Source organism: Rana temporaria, chromosome 12, assembly GCF_905171775.1.
Source record: "Rana temporaria chromosome 12, aRanTem1.1, whole genome shotgun sequence".
Classification (NCBI taxonomy): Eukaryota; Metazoa; Chordata; class Amphibia; order Anura; family Ranidae; genus Rana; species Rana temporaria.
Window position 1 is genome coordinate 3,483,809 of NC_053500.1, and position 17,023 is coordinate 3,500,831.

Consider the following 17,023-nt stretch of genomic DNA (forward strand, 5'->3'; position numbering starts at 1 on the left):
TACCCCCTCCTCCACATATCTCTATTTTTCTCTCTCTCGTTCTCTCTTATTCTATCTCCCCCTCCTTCACGTATCTCTCTCTATTCTCTCTCTCCTCCCTCCATGTATCTCTCCCTTCTCTCCCCGTCCCCCACCCTCCCACATATGTCTCACCTCTCTCTCTCTCCCCACCCCCTCCTACACATACCTCTGTTTGCTCTCCCTCTCTCTTCTCTATATCTTCCCCTTCACATATCTCTCTTCTCTCTCTCCTCCCTCCTTCACATATCTCTCTCCTCCCTCCTTCAAGTATCTCTCTCTCCCCCCCCCCCCTCCTTAACATATCTCTCTCTTTCCCTCCATGTCTCTCTCCCTCAGTTTCCTCCACCCTTTCCTCCCATATGCCCCCCCGCCTTCTTTTATTTCCCTTTCTCCTTCCCTAACTTTCTCTCCCACTTCAGTTTCACTCTCCCTCCAGCTCTCTCCCCCATTTTCTTTCTCTCCCCTTCCTCTCTTTCCCCCTCCTTTTTTATAACTCTCCCTCTCCCCCTCCTTCACATATTTATCTCTCTCTCTCCCCATCCTCATCACGCCTCTCGCTTCTCTCCCCCTTGAAATAATAACCCCCCCCCCCTGCATATCTCTTTCCCCTCTCTCTGTCTCCTCTCTCTTTCCCCCCTCTCTGTCTCCCTCTCTTTCCGCCCTCTCTGTCTCCCTCTCTTTCCGCCCTCTCTGTCTCCTCTCTTTCCCCCCTCTCTGTCTCCCCCTTTCCCCCTCTCTGTCTCCTCTTTCCCCCCTCTCTGTCTCCTCTCTCCCCCCTCTCTGTCTCCTCTCTCCCCCCTCTCTGTCTCCTCTCTCTTTCCCCCCTCTCTGTCTCCTTTCTCTCCCCCCCTCTCTGTCTCCTTTCTCTCCCTCCCTCTATGTCTCCTTTCTCTCCCTCCCTCTCTGTCTCCTTTCTCTCTCCCCCTCTCTGTCTCCTCTCTCCCCCCTCTCTGTCTCCTCTCTCCCCCCTCTCTGTCTCCTCTCTCCCCCCTCTCTGTCTCCTCTCTCTTTCCCCCCTCTCTGTCTCCTTTCTCTCCCCCCCCTCTCTGTCTCCTTTCTCTCCCTCCCTCTATGTCTCCTTTCTCTCCCTCCCTCTCTGTCTCCTTTCTCTCTCCCCCTCTCTGTCTCCTTTCTCTCTCCCCCCTCTCTGTCTCCTTTCTCTCTGTCTCCTCTCTCCCCCCTCTTTGTCTCCTCTCTCTCCCCCTCTCTGTCTCCTCTCTTTCCCCCCTCTCTGTCCTCTTTTCTTTCCCCCCTCTCTGTCCTCTTTTCTTTCCCCCCTCTCTGTCCTCTTTTCTTTCCCCCCTCTCTGTCTCCTTTCTCTCTCCCCCCTCTCTGTCTCCTTTCTCTCTGTCTCCTCTCTCCCCCCTCTTTGTCTCCTCTCTCTCCCCCTCTCTGTCTCCTCTCTCTTTCCCCCTCTCTGTCCTCTTTTCTTTCCCCCCTCTCTGTCTCCTTTCTCTCCCCCCCTCTCTGTCTCCTCGCTCTCCCCCCTCTCTGTCTCCCTCTCTTTCCGCCCTCTCTGTCTCCCTCTCTTTCCGCCCTCTCTGTCTCCTCTCTTTCCCCCCTCTCTGTCTCCCCCTTTCCCCCTCTCTGTCTCCTCTTTCCCCCCTCTCTGTCTCCTCTCTCCCCCCTCTCTGTCTCCTCTCTCCCCCCTCTCTGTCTCCTCTCTCTTTCCCCCCTCTCTGTCTCCTTTCTCTCCCCCCCTCTCTGTCTCCTTTCTCTCCCTCCCTCTATGTCTCCTTTCTCTCCCTCCCTCTCTGTCTCCTTTCTCTCTCCCCCTCTCTGTCTCCTCTCTCCCCCCTCTCTGTCTCCTCTCTCCCCCCTCTCTGTCTCCTCTCTCCCCCCTCTCTGTCTCCTCTCTCTTTCCCCCCTCTCTGTCTCCTTTCTCTCCCCCCCTCTCTGTCTCCTTTCTCTCCCTCCCTCTATGTCTCCTTTCTCTCCCTCCCTCTCTGTCTCCTTTCTCTCTCCCCCCTCTCTGTCTCCTTTCTCTCTGTCTCCTCTCTCCCCCCTCTTTGTCTCCTCTCTCTCCCCCTCTCTGTCTCCTCTCTCTTTCCCCCCTCTCTGTCCTCTTTTCTTTCCCCCCTCTCTGTCCTCTTTTCTTTCCCCCCTCTCTGTCCTCTTTTCTTTCCCCCCTCTCTGTCTCCTTTCTCTCTCCCCCCTCTCTGTCTCCTTTCTCTCTGTCTCCTCTCTCCCCCCTCTTTGTCTCCTCTCTCTCCCCCTCTCTGTCTCCTCTCTCTTTCCCCCTCTCTGTCCTCTTTTCTTTCCCCCCTCTCTGTCCTCTTTTCTTTCCCCCCTCTCTGTCTCCTTTCTCTCTCCCCCCTCTCTGTCTCCTTTCTCTCTGTCTCCTCTCTCCCCCCTCTTTGTCTCCTCTCTCTCCCCCTCTCTGTCTCCTCTCTCTTTCCCCCTCTCTGTCCTCTTTTCTTTCCCCCCTCTCTGTCTCCTTTCTCTCCCCCCCTCTCTGTCTCCTCGCTCTCCCCTCTCTCTGTCTCTTCTCTCTTCCCCCTTTCTGTCTCCTCTTTCTCTCCCCCCTCTCTGTCTCCTCTCTCTCCCCCTCTCTCCTAGTTCTGTACATATTAGCAGTCAATGAGGACAGGGTGGCAGTTTTGGGGTGCTGGTTGGGAGTTCTAGTCCTGACCTTGGTCTCCCCCTCTCTCTCTCTTCAGTCGGCACTTTGAACCCCATGCTGTATTCGCAGCACTCTATCGCCAGTATGGCGGCTCCAGCCTGGAGGTGTGTGAGCACAGAGGAGGAGGATGGGATGAATGGCAGTTTCCAGGACGGCAGCTTCTCTCAGATGAATGGTGGGGTGAACCCGGAGGATCACGGTCTGAGCTATTTGATGAAACACGATGACTTGGAGATCCAGGACTCCTACCTGCAGCTCTTCAACAAGCTGGACTTCGCTCTGAAGGAGATGAAGCAATACGTCACCCAGATCAACAAGTAAGATGTTTGGAAACCTCATATCATGATGTCGAGTGCAGTAACCCATAGCAACCGGCTACCAGCCTGCATCACTGATCTAATTGTTCCACAGTGATGATAGATGTTGTCTGGTTGCCTGCTATGGGATATTCCCCATAAGGGTTAGGCTGGAGTCCTGCATTGAAGATCTTTGCCCTTTTTTTATTGTTGGTATAACTTCCATAAATGTTCTTTGTGATGCAGTTCTGGGGGTTCACAGTGCTTTATTGCTTCATAGCAGTCAGCATGGTGATTTTCTAGACCATAATTGCTTCCCTCTTTACCCTGTAGGCTGCTGTCCACCATCACGGAGCCCTTGGAGCGGGACACCCCATCTGAGCCCATGTCCACAAGCGAGACGCCCCCCTCCTCACTGGTGGCCGAGGATGGAGATGGGGACAGGACGGAACCAGGTGGCATCAAGAAAGTTTGTTTTAAGGTATTGGAGGAGGACCAGGAGGACTCGGGACATGATACCGTCAGCTACAGAGACTCCTACAGGTCAGTTCTGGCTTTTTGGTAACCTTTATTGGTCAATGTGCAATGGATGCAGAGACTGTGTGCTTATTATGGAACCCCCTGGCAGGTGACACCCTCCTGGAGTGATGGTCTAGAAATCTAATGGTCCTTGATTTTATTTTCTGAAAACTAACACCAGAGAAGTCAGGTTCAGGCAGAGGTTGTGGCAGACAAGACAGTAATCAGGTTCAGGTAGCGGTTATGGCAGGCAAGGCAGTAGTCAGGTTCAGGCAGAGGTTCTGGCAGACAAGACAGTTATCAGGTTCAGGTTGATTTAATGGCAGGCAGCAGGCAAGGCAGTAGTCAGGTTCAGGCAGAGTTTGTTGCAGACAGCAGATGAGAGGTCCAGACAGAGGTCAAGGTAGGTGGCAGGCAAAAGAGTAGACAGGTCCAGGCAGAGGTTGTGGCAGACGAGAGAAATCAGGTCCAAGCAGAGGTCAAGGCAGGTGGTAGACAAGAGTCTAGAAAGAGGTCAAGGCAGGCAACAGGCAAGACAAGTAGTCCGCTTCCGGTAGAGGTTGTGGCAGGCAACAAGACAAGATGTCCAGAAAGACATCAAGGCAGGCAACGAGCAAGACCATAGTCAGGTTCCGGTTGAGGCTGTGGCAGGCAGCAGACAAGAGGTCCAGAAAGACGTCATGGCAGGCAACAGGCAAGACAGTAGTCAGGTTCAGGCAGAGGTTGTGGCAGGCAGCAGACAAGAGGCCCAGAAAGACGTCAAGGCAGGCAACAGGCAAGACAGTATTCGGGTTCAGGCAGAGATTGTAGCAGGCAGCAGACAAGAGGTCCAGAAAGACGTCAAGGCAGGCAACAGGCAAGATGGTAGTCATGTTTCGGTAGAGGTTTTGGCAGGCAGCAGACAAGAGGTCCAGAAAGACATCAAGGCAGCAGGCAAGATGGTAGTCATGTTCCGGTAGAGGTTGTGGCAGGCAGCAGACAAGAGGTCCAGAAAGACATCAAGGCAGGCAAGACAGTAGTCATGTTAAGGCAGAGGTTGTGGCAGGCAGCAGACAAGAGGTCCATAAAGACATCAAGGCAGGCAACAGACAAGAGAGTAATCGGGTCCAGGCAGAGGTTGTGGCAGGCAGCAGACAAGAGGTCCAGAAAGACGTCATGGTCCAGGCAGAGGTTGTGGCAGGCGGCAGCCAAGAGATTAACCCCGTACAAGCAGAGGCTGAGGCAAGCAACAGACAGAGTAGCCAGGTCCAGGCAGAAGTTGAGGCAGAAAAGAGAGTAGTCAGGTTAGGCAATCCAGGTCAGCAGCAAGTAAGCGGTGGTAGGTTCAGCATTATAGAAAACTAGCTCTAGGGTAGCTGATACTTAGACACAGCACCAGCCATTTCAAAGGCCGGTGCTTTAAATACTCTCCTGATCAGAGAACATGCCCAGCTTCGTCAGCTAGCACCAATGTGCATTGACATGGATGAATGCTGATGCCCTCACACACTGGTACCCAGGAAAACCTGGAGATCTAGAGGTCCCGGAGATACTGAAGGTCTAACTACCGTAACAGTGCTTTTAAATGAACAGTTTGACGCACCATCATTTATAAATCATCCCACCGCTTTTTCTGAAGCCAAATGCCAAGCCATGGAGACCATCTTTGGCCTCCTGGGCTCTTTAGTATGGGGCTGCTGGTTCTGGTTTTGTGTATATATATATATATATATATATATATATATATATATATATATATAGCAGAAGCTCCACATACCTCTTTTGAACACACTTACTGAATTATGAGGATAACCTTTCAGAAACTGAATCTATGGAACAAGTCGGCCATCTTGATGACTGAGTAGATGATGAGTGATTCTGTAGGATGTGCCGTCCCATGACTTGATATTATGATTATTCATGTATAGTGTCGGATCTCTCCACAGTGAGTGTAACAGTAATCGGGATTCCGTCCTGTCCTACACCAGCGTGCGCAGTAACAGCTCGTACCTGGGGAGCGATGAAATGGGTTCAGGTAAGTCTCATTCGTTGGTCCCATTGTAACCCTTAGACATGTTATTAATGTAGTTTATATCGGAACTAAAACTTGGTCTTTAGATCGGGGTATAGACCAGGCATTTTCAGGGTTCCTCAAGATGTTGATAGGGATTGCTTGAGCTGTGGCTAGTTGACCTCCTGACTGATGGCGCCTCCATAGTTCCAGGGCCATAGTGCCGGTAGCGTAACACCAGTGACCTTTTCTTGACTGTAGGGGGGGCCTTCTTATCATCGCTGTAAGGCAGGGGTCACCAAACTGCGGCCCGAGGGCCAGATGTGGCCCTTTTCGAGCCTTCATCCGGCCCTTGAGGCGCTATTCCTCCCACTGATATGAGGCAATATTCCTCCTACTGACACCAACAATAGGGCATTATATCTAACACCATTACCAATGATGGGATACTACTCCTCCTCCTACAAACCTAGGGCCATATTTATTTTCACTGCTGGGCCCATGACATCTATTACAATGGCTGGCCACAATCCGGCCCTCCTAAAGTCTCAAAGACAATAAACTGGCCCTTTGTTTGAAAAGTTTGGAGACCCCTGCTGTAAGGGGTAATTATTTCCACCGACCACTAATGTGCGGAGCATTTTTCTTATGACCCCCTGATAGACTAATCTTAGCGAGGGTTCAGGGACACCTACACATTTTCCAAGGGCTACTCCGGGGTAAAACGTTTGAGAAAGGCTGATTATACATAACTGTAGGACAGGACAGTAGGTCTAAAAGGTCCAGAAACCCACTCCCATAGTTTTACAGCCACAGCCTCCAGGTTCCTCCGTGCTGCTCCCTCCATGAACTTCCAGTTGGGATGTGCTCCCTCAAAATCTCATCACTGGTCAGATTCTTGGGGACTACATGTCCCATCATTCACATGCTCGGACACGGGAGGCTCCGGCCTACATATAGGAGACACGCCTTAGCAGCGGCCATTGACCTCCTCCTTTGGAGAAGCAGCAGAGACGTGTCTTCTCCTTGGGGAGCTGTTGGTGGATACATTCCTATTTTTCCACTTGGAGTACACACAGCCAGGCACACAGCCTCTTCTTCATTCTTCCACTGGCTCAGAATACAGTCTAGGGGTTCTTTTTAGGGTTTTTATTTGGGGACGATGAACTGGGATAGGGAGAGAGGAAGCAGGGCTCTGCTCCTTCCCGCAGGGCTGGGCCCAAGAACACTGCCCTTGCTGCTCAGGCTCCAACTATTGATGGACTCTCTTGCCACCTTCTGGGCACATCTCCCCAGGGATTGGCTGGAGTCCTATTGATATTCAGGCTGTCTGCTCTGCTCTTCCTCCCACTATACTTCTAAAATCCACTAGAACAGGGATCTCCAAACTTTCTAAACAAAGGGCTGGTTTACTGTCTTCAGACTTTAGGGTGGCCGCACTGTGGCCATTGGAAGGAGAAAATGTCACAGGGGGAGGGGGTGTTCTGCTGTCGGAAATGACATCTTACATTAAATTGAGAAGCAGGGGGTGCTGACTTCTTACCTCTTCTCCCATGCAGCCAGCGAGTTGAGAAGCGGGGTGAGGGGGCAAAAATTACTTCTCACCAGGCGGGGCCTCTAGTAATTTGGGTGGCCCTTCGCAGCTTTGCGGGGCCCTACGCGGCTTGCATAGTGAGCCTATAGGGCGGATCGGCCCTGGCGCTTCATGTTGGTTGTTCTCACGGGCTACCTGTGTGTGTTGGCGCAGGACGTATCCTCACATTTATGCCTCTCGGGGGAGCGTGCATGAATGGGTGACTACGGCGGGACCCCGATAGGACCCTGCAAGGCACAGGAGACACCCAAGAAGAAAGCAGGGGCAGGAATCCTGGGACCAAAAACAAAAAAAAATGGCAAGCTTGAAGAGATTAAGAGGCTGCAAGAAGTTTCGATATTTGCTGGGAAAAGAAATGCTTGTGTAAAATACGACATCGTGGTAGAGGAGGTCCCAGAGGAGGAGGTCCCAGACCCCAGACACGCCTCCTAATGATGTAGTGGTTGTGTTTTATCTTAGATCTTTCTGATTATTCTCCTTTTATGATGACAGGGGACGAACTGCCTTGTGACATGCGGATTCCATCTGACAAGCAGGATAAGTTGCACGGCTGCCTAGAACATCTGTTCAACCAGGTAAAGGCGACACGGGGTGGCCAGCCATCCATAGATCAACCGGGGTGGCAGCCATCCATAAATCCCTGGGGTAGCCAGCCATCCATAGATCCACGGGGGTAGCCAGCATCCATAGATTCCAGGGGTGGCAGCCATCCATAGATCACCCGGGGTAGCCAGCCATCCATAGATTCCAGGGGTGGCCAGCCATCCATAGATCAACCGGGGTGGCAGTCATCCATAAATCCCTGGGGTAGCCAGCCATCCATAGATCCACGGGGGTAGCCAGCATCCATAGATTCCCGGGGTGGCCAGCCATCCATAGATTCCAGGGGTAGCCAGCCATCCATAGATTCCAGGGGTAGCCAGCCATCCACAGATTCCCGGGGTGGAAGCCATCCATAGATCCACTGGGGTAGCCAGCCATCCATAGATTCTATGGGGGTAGCCAGCCATCCATAGATCCACAGTGGTAGCCAGCCATCCATAGATTCCCGGGGTAGCCAGCCATCCATAGATTCCCGGGGTGGAAGCCATCCATAGATTCCAGGGGTAGCCAGCCATCCATAGATTCCACGGGGGTAGCCAGCTATCCATAGATTCCACGGGGGTAGCCAGCCATCCATAGATTCCACGGGGGTAGCCAGCCATCCATAGATTCCACGGGGGTAGCCAGCCATCCATAGATTCCAGGGGTAGCCAGCCATCCATAGATTCCACGGGGGTAGCCAGCCATCCATAGATTCCAGGGGTAGCCAGCCATCCATAGATTCCAGGGGTAGCCAGCCATCCATAGATTCCCGGGTGGCAGCCATCCATAGATCCTCTGGGGTAGCCAGCCTTCCATTGATTCCCAGGGTAGCCAGCCATCCATAGATTCACAGGGGTAGCCAGCCATCCATAGATTCCCGGGGTAGCCAGCCATCCATAGATCACCCGGGGCGGGCAGCCACCCATAGATCACCCGGGGTAGGCAACCACCCATAGATCACCCGGGGTAGGCAGCCATCCATAGATCACCAGGGGTGGCCAGCCCTCCATAGATCACCCGGGGTAGGCAACCACCCATAGATCACCCGGGGTAGGCAACCACCCATAGATCACCCGGGGTAGGCAGCCACCCATAGATCACCCGGGGTAGGCAGCCATCCATAGATCACCCGGGGTAGGCAGCCATCCATAGATCACCCGGGGTAGGCAGCCATCCATAGATCACCCGGTGTAGGCAGCCTTCCATAGATTCCCGGGGTGGCAGCCATCCATAGATTCCCGGGGTAGCCAGCCATCCATAGATTCCCAGGGTAGCCAGCCATCCATAGATCCACAGGGGTAGCCAGCCATCCATAGATTCCCAGGGTAGCCAGCCACCCATAGATCACCCGGGGTAGGCAGCCATCCATAGATCACCCGGTGTAGGCAGCCTTCCATAGATCACCCGGTGTAGGCAGCCTTCCATAGATCAACCGGGGTAGGCAGCCATCCATAGATCACCCGGGGTAGGCAGCCACCCATAGATCACCCGGGGTAGGTACTTCCTCTCCATATAATTCATAGACGGTATTGGATGCCGGGACCGGCCCTCAGTATTGGGAATGGGATTCTCCTATCTATAACATTTAGGGGCTCTTCGGTTCGGTTCCACAAATTATTTATATATTAAATATCGAAAAACATCTCTGCAAATAAAAGTAACAAAAAGTATCAAAGTTGCCGAAAGTCTTCTAAATATCCATCAAGAATATCGTCCTCTTCATGACGCTTGTCTCGTTATCGGTCGGCAGGTGGACGCCATCCTCACACTCCTGAAGGGGAAAGTCATGGCGAAAGCCTTCGAGGAGACCCGGCACTTCCCCATGGAGCACAGCCTGCAAGGTGATTGGTTGGATGAGCATCCCTTGGCTGGCATCGTGCCACCAATGAAAGAATTTCTACATATTAGAGGAAATGTATATACATAACAAATCTCAGAAATGTCTCTGCATAGTCATTCTGAATTTCCAAAGTTTTCGAAATTTCCGAAATCCGAAAAATCGAATACTTCTGAATTAACAATTTGGATCTCATGAATGTTTATCATTGTCTTCTGCTTGTAACATCGAGGAATAGAGGGAAGTCATATACATAATAATAAAAGTCCGGATGTAAAACCTCAACGCGTTTCGTAGACATGTGCACTGCCGAAAAATTTGTTTTTGTTTTTTAGCTTTTGCAAATTCAAAATTCTGAACATCGAAAATTCAGGAATTCGGAAATACAAAATTTTCGAATTTCAAATTTTCGGCTTCCAAATTTCTGATTTCCAAAATTTTCGGAATTTCCGGAATTTCGAAAATCCAAAATTTCCAAAATTAACAATTTGTCAAAATTTGTTAAAGAACTAATTCGGAACTAAACAAATTGCATGTGTCTAGTGTTTCGCTGTTAGTGGCTTCGTCAGGAGAAGAGTCAGTGCTGATAATATATTCGGAAATACAAAATTCTAGAATTATCGAATTTCCAAATTTTACATTTTCGAAATTTTTCCGAAATTCAGAATTTCCAAAATGTTCGGAATTTCCGGAATTTCCAAAATTCTGAAATTAACAATTTGTTAAAGAACTAATTCGGAACTAAACGAATTGCACATGTCTAGTGTTTTGCTGTTAGTGGCTTTGTCTGAAGAAGTCGTTGTCATGGTGTCCCCCCCCTCCCCCCCGCAGAGTTCCAGAAGAAGGAGGAGTGGACGGTGAGGTGTCGCAGTATGATCCAAGTCAGTATCCGAGAAGATCCATGGAACCTCCCCAACTCCATCAAGATTCTGGTGGAGAGTATCCAGAAATACGTAGAAGGTTTGTACCGCGTCTGAGGACTTCTATCATCAGGAAATTACTAGATTGGGGAGGGGGGGTCTGTTTATAATTCGCTGTGGGATTGTCTCAAGCACGGGGGTCACAAACCCCAACGCCTCGTGGTAACCTCGGATTATGAGCATGATTGGTTCCAGGCGAATGCTTGTAATCCAATTATTGTTTAATTCGTTTCGTTTATTCGGATTAATTCGATTTGAATTTTCAGAATTCGAATTCGATAAAGTTTCATTTTCCAAAGAGCAGAAAATAAGGGAGTAAAATAGAAAAATAATTGAATAAAATAGAAAGAATATAACCATCTTCTGAAATTCGAATAGAAAAGAATATAATAAAAAAAATTGAATAAAATTGAAATATAATCAACATTTCCCAAAATTCAAATAGAATCAATCGGAATTTGAATAGTATAGAAAAAAAACATAGAATAGAAAGAATATAACCATCTTCCTATTCTAATCTATTATTTTAAATTCTATTCAAATTCGAATTGATTCTATTTGAATTTTGGAAAATGGTTACATTCTTTTCTATTCAAATTCGAATTCATTTTATTTGAATTTCGAAAGATTGTTTTATTCTTTCTATTCTATTCTGTTGTTTTTTTTTTTTTTATACTACTCTATTATTTTCTATTCAAATTCGAATTGATTCTATTTATGGCTATATTCTTTTTATCCTATTGTTTTTTTTAATTCTATTATTTTCTCTTATTTTTTATATTCTATTTTTTTCTTATGTATTCAAATTTATTCTATTTGAAATTAGATTTTTTTTAGAAGATGGTTATATTCTTTCTATTTTATTCCATTATTTTTTTTTGTTATTCGATTCTATTCCTTTCTATTATATTGTATTCTAATGTTTTATTCTCTGTTATATTCTTTTCTATTCTATTATATATTTTTTTCTATTTTATTTTTGTATTCTATTTTATTCTCTTTAAAAATTAAAAAAAACTATTCAAATTTGAAAAATTTAAACCAAACCAAAATAGCGAGAAAAATTTTTGGACGAATCGTATTTGAATAAAAAAATTCCAACTAATCGTTTTCGAATAAAAAAAAAATTCTGACGAATCGTTTTCGATTAAGAAAAAAAATTCTGACGAATCGTTTTCGATTAAAAAAAAATTCTGACGAATCGTTTTCGATTAAAAAAAAATTCTGACGAATCGTTTTCGATTAAGAAAAAAAATTCTGACGAATCGTTTTCGATTAAAAAAAAAAATTCTGACGAATCGTTTTCGATTAAAAAAAAAAATTCTGACGAATCGTTTTCGATTACATTTTTTTTCGGACAAATCCTTTTCAAATAAAAAAAAAATTCAGACAAATCGTTTTAGAATCGATTAAAAAAAATCGGACGAATCATTTTCGAATTCGAAAACTATTTCGTCCGAATTTTCTTTTTTCGTTATTTTCTGATCAGTTTAAATCCAGTCCTATTTTATTCCTTTATTTTTGTCTTCTATTTTATTCTCTTTGAAAATCGGAAAACCATTCAAATTTGAAAAGTTTAAACCAAACCAAAATATTGAGAGAAAAAAATTTGGACAAACCGTTTTAGAATAAAAAAAAACACGAATAATTTTCGAATAGTTTTCGAATTCGAAAACTATTCCGTCCGTTTTTTTTGTTTTTTTCTCGTTATTTCGGATTGGTTTAAATTCGGTATTATTGTAATTTGGAAATTCGAATCCATCCGAATTTCTGAAAAACGAAGATTCATCCCGATTTCAATTGGGAAGGAAATGAACTGCCCGTGTGTGGTCAGACGATCGATGTCATTAGAAGTAGTAGGAGTCGATCTTGGGAGGAGAGGTTTCTTCTGGTTCCTCGTAGAATATCATCGAATTTCTGTCTCTCTGTTTTGCAGACGGGAAGAATCAGCTGCTGTTGGCTCTGCTGAAATGTACAGGTAAGACGACGATCGATATGAAATACGGGAAACGTGTTCTGAGCTCAGTAACGATCGGCGTAGGAAGCCTGGACCAGAGGTCCGCTCTGGACACTTGGCCTCCACCATCCATCTAGGGCAACATGGGCGTCCAACCTGGGGCCCTCCAGCTGTTGCGGAACTACAAGTCCCATCATGCCTCTGGGAGCCATGCTTGCGATGGTCAGCCTTGCAATGCCTCATGGGACTTTTAGTTCCGCGACAGCTGGAGGGCCACAGGTTGGACACCCGTGATCTAGAGGGCAATGATGGGGAACCTCGGCACCCCAGATGTTTTGGAACTACATTTCCCATGATGCTCAACTACACTGCAGAGGGCATGAGCCTCATGGGAAATGTAGTTCCAAAACATCTGGGGTGCCAAGGTTCTCCATCACTGTCCTAGTTAATGGGTGTTTCCAACCTGTGGCCCTCCAGCTGTTGCGGAACAAAAAGTCCCATGACACATTGCAAGGCTGATAGTTACAAGCAGGGCTCAAGTCCTGCGGGAACGCGTGGGAACGGAGTTCCTGCACTTTTTTCACAGCAGGAACGCAGTTCCCTTTGCAGGACTAGAGCAGCTGAGAGCAGCCAAGCTGCCCGTGCCAATCCTTCACTGAGCGGTGATGCCCAGCTCGAGTCACTGTCAGGGGCAGGCGAACCTTAGTAATCCTTTATGTTACTGGCCGCTTCCTGTATATGGATTCATCGGGTAGTGGGCGGGTATTCTGTCACTTCCTCGATGCCGCAATGTCTCCTGGGAGCTTTTGTCATTGTTCCCAGGAGACATTGCGGAGGTTATCGCGGGATTTAGAAAGAACATGCGGTTTAGTAATTATGCATATGAGCGTATCATTTTTTTTTTTTTGGTGGGGGAGTGGATCTTGGGTGGGAGTTCCCACACTTTTTTCCCCAGGACTTGGCCCCTGGTTACAAGCATGACTTCCACAGGCAGAGGCATGATGGGACTTGTAGTTTCGCAAACAGCTGGAGGGCCACAGGATGAGCCCCCCATGATCTTTTGATCTATTTAGGCCGGCCGCTAAGGGTGTGTATGCTGATTTACGCCTAGAATGCGTAAATCAGCGAGATACGCCTATTCACGAACGTACGCTTGCCCGTCGCAGTAAAGATAAGCCGTTTACGTAAAGGCGTTTTCAGGCCTTAAAGATATTCCACCAAAAAGATGGCGCAGCCAATGTTAAGTATGGACGTCGGAACCGCGTCGAATTTAAAAATGTTTATGTCGTTTGTGTAAGCCGTCCGTGAATGGGGCTGGGCGTAATTTCCGTTCACGTGAAAACCAATAAGTTTTTGCGGCGTAATTTGGAGCATGCGCACTGGGATACGTCCACGGACGGCGCATGCGCCGTTCGTTAAAAACGTCAATCACGTCGGGTCACAATTCATTAGCATAAAACACGCCCACCTCTTCACAATTTGAATTAGGCGCGCTAACGCCGGCCCATTTACGCTACGCCGCCGTAACTTAGGATGCAAGTGCTTTGTGAATACAGCACTTGCCTCTCTAACTTACGGCGGCGTAGCGTATATGCGATACGCTACGCCTGCCTAACGTTAGGCACGGCTACCTGAATCCAGCTAAGTGTCTTTATCTACAGCCCCTCCATGGGCACGCGTTGGTTTTGATGTCCTGGATAACGATCTGTTTCCCGCCCCTTTTCCCTCCTCTCTTCTCCCCCAGATACGGAGCTGCAGGTTCGCCGGGACGCCATATTCTGCCAGACGCTGGTGGCCGCCATCAGTACGTTCACCGAGCAGCTGATGGCCGCCCTCAACTACCGGTACAACAATAACGGCGAGTACGAGGAGAGCAGCCGCGAGGCCAGCAGGAAGTGGCTGGAGCAGATCGCCGTCACTGGGGTGCTGCTCGCCTATCAGTCCATGTTGTCACCCAACATAGTGAGTATCTGTGTGCCGGGCAAACCGCGGGCGAGCCGCCATCCCCGTCCTTCTACTCTTGTCTTCCGTTCCCCTTCTGTTCTGTGTCAGCCTTTTGTACTCCAGTTGGTGTCAGTGGAAGGAATAGTTCCCCATCATTGGTATCAGTGGGAGGAATAGTGCCCCATTGTTGGTGTCAGTGGGGAGGAATAGTGTCCCATCATTGGTGTCAGAGGAAGGGCCGGTTAAAAGCAAGTAAAGGGCCTCGTCTGGCCCATGGGCCACAGTTTGGAGACCCCTTCTTTAGGTAGTGTGGGATGTTAAGGGGCTATGAACAATTGCAGGAAAGAGTCCATTCCATTTTCTCTAGGGAACGTACACACGATCGGAAATCCCGCCAGCAAAAGTCCGATGTGAGCTTTTAAAGGGAAATTCCGACCGTGTGCGTAGGCTCCATCTGACTTGTGTTGTCGGAATTTCCGCCAGCAAAAGACTGAGAGCCGGTTCTCAAATTTTTCTGTGGGAAAATCCGATCGCCTGTAGCAATTCCGACGCCTACAATTTTTTACAGGGAGGAGAGGACTGAATCTACTTCATGGACATCTGTATTTGGTTTTCTAGAGAAGTATAAGATTTTAGGGTCCAGGAACAATGACAGCGGACAGACTCTAACGAGTGGGCGTGTCCACTTGGCCTTCTCCAGGTGGTTTGGCTTTTTAACCAATTCAATACCGGCCCATCGTCATTTGACGTCCACAGAGGGCAACTCCCATCCTGGGTGGACATCATATGACGTCCTGGGATTTGCGGGGTGATATCTGAATGATAGGGGTAGCTAGAGGCATCATTCAGATATCCATGTCTTCAGCCGGCGATCCTGCGCACCATAAGAACGATCATAGCGGCCGGTTCCGCCGATTGATCGTTATTATAGGCAGCGGGAGGGGACACCCCCCCTCCCGCCACCATCCGATGCTTCTCCGGGCTCTCCCGTGCCATCGGGGGCCTGGAGAAGGAGTTGTCCGGCGCAGGCAGTAAGCATAGAGATGACTGGTGACCAGATGGTCACCAGTCATCTCTATGACCGTCGGAGGCCCCGGCGCGATGTGATGACGTCACGCCCGGGTACCCGTAAGTGAGCAACACTGATCATGAGATCGGTGAAACATTTTTCACAGATCTCATGCTTTCCAGCCTGGAGGAGAGATGTGGGGGGAGGAGAAGGTCTTATTGACCCCCCCGCATCTCTCCATAAAGAGGACCTGTCATACACATTTCCTATTACAAGGGATGTTTACATTCCTTATAATAGGAATAAAAGTGATTAAAAAAATATATATAAAAAAAAGTGTAAAAAGATAAATAAATAAGTAAAATAAATAAATAAATTAAAACGCCCGTTGTCCCCGGTACCTCGCGTGCAGAAGCGAACGCACACTTAAGTCCCGCCGACATATGTAAACGTCGTTTAAACCACATATGTGAGGTATCGCCGCGTGCGTTAGAGCGAGAGCAACAATTCTAGCACTAGATCTCTGTAAATCTAAACTGGTAAACTGTAAAAATTTCAAAGCGTTGCCTATGGAGATTTTTAAGTACCGAAGTTTGGCGCCATTCCATGAGTGTGCGCAATTTTAAAGCGTGACATGTTAGGTATCTAACATTGGGCTAACTTTACTGTTTTGTTATTTTTTTAATTCATGAAACAACTTTTTTCCAAAAAAAAAGGCGTTTGAAAAATTATTGCGCAAATACTGTGCAAGATAAAACATTGCAATGACCGCCATTTCATTCCCTAGGGTGTCTGCTAAAAAAAAACATATATAATGTTTGGGGGTTCTGAGTAATTTTCTAGCAAAAGAATGATGATTTGTACATGTAGGAGAGAAGTGCCGGAATAGGCCCGGTATGGAGGTGGGTATAAAAGCCCGGGATTGAAGGGGTTAAGGAGCGAGGAACAATTTCAGGGAAGAGTGTAAGGAGTATTCATAAAGGGAATGTCCATTCCGTCTTCTTTAGGTAGTGTGGGCATTCGGGAGGGGGAAGGGCGATCGTTGTGTATATCCCCCCTCCCCCCTCATGTGTCTGACCTTCCCCTCTACAGAAGGAAGAACGGATAATGCTGGAGGACATCAGCGCCACCCTCCAGGATCTGGATAAAGTCGTTTTCTACTTCAAGCAGATGGACGAAACGCTCGTAGCAAGTAAGACATTCCGGCATCTTCTTCCCAGAGCTGTGCAGCGGGGGAGGGGGGAGTTGTTTTTTGGGTGCCCAGTCTGAACCCTTCCCCCCCCCCCCACTCCACCCACCACTGGGACATTTTAAACCTGCAATGTGAAAAGTGTGAGATTCTTGAATGATTATGAAGGGTGACGTCTGATATATAGAGAAAAGAGAAAATTACCCCTAGGGGCTTTGTGTTGCAACAAAATGTGAAAAATGTATAAGTTGGTAAAAAAAGTATAAATTTTATTTAATATGTTAAAAAAGAGCCCCAAATGGAGGACTCGGGATATGAGCTTGACAGAAAAATTCAATCAAGAACAAAAAAATCACACAATGATAACAAATACAAATTAAACAGTACTGTGTACATGTAAACACTATGGGCGAAATACCCCTACGCGTTTCGACCTTAATAGTAGCGGTCTTCTTCAGGGAGCATTAATTTGAACGCAGCCATAGATTCTATAAAGAAAATACATACAAATAAATAAATCATGTAACGAAAAACAATAG

General features: G+C 47.8%; 1 protein-coding gene across 1 annotated transcript in view; it reads left to right on the forward strand.

Moving 5' to 3' along the window:
- Positions 1 to 17,023, forward strand: part of PREX1 (phosphatidylinositol-3,4,5-trisphosphate dependent Rac exchange factor 1) — a 177,973-nt gene that overhangs the window by 150,851 nt on the left and 10,099 nt on the right. The window contains exons 25-33 of the mRNA XM_040331542.1: positions 2,682 to 2,961; positions 3,274 to 3,483; positions 5,385 to 5,473; positions 7,536 to 7,618; positions 9,379 to 9,469; positions 10,297 to 10,425; positions 12,322 to 12,363; positions 14,087 to 14,304; positions 16,388 to 16,487. Of these exons, the coding sequence (XP_040187476.1) occupies positions 2,682 to 2,961; positions 3,274 to 3,483; positions 5,385 to 5,473; positions 7,536 to 7,618; positions 9,379 to 9,469; positions 10,297 to 10,425; positions 12,322 to 12,363; positions 14,087 to 14,304; positions 16,388 to 16,487 (1,242 nt within the window). The remainder of the gene's footprint in view (positions 1 to 2,681; positions 2,962 to 3,273; positions 3,484 to 5,384; positions 5,474 to 7,535; positions 7,619 to 9,378; positions 9,470 to 10,296; positions 10,426 to 12,321; positions 12,364 to 14,086; positions 14,305 to 16,387; positions 16,488 to 17,023) is intronic.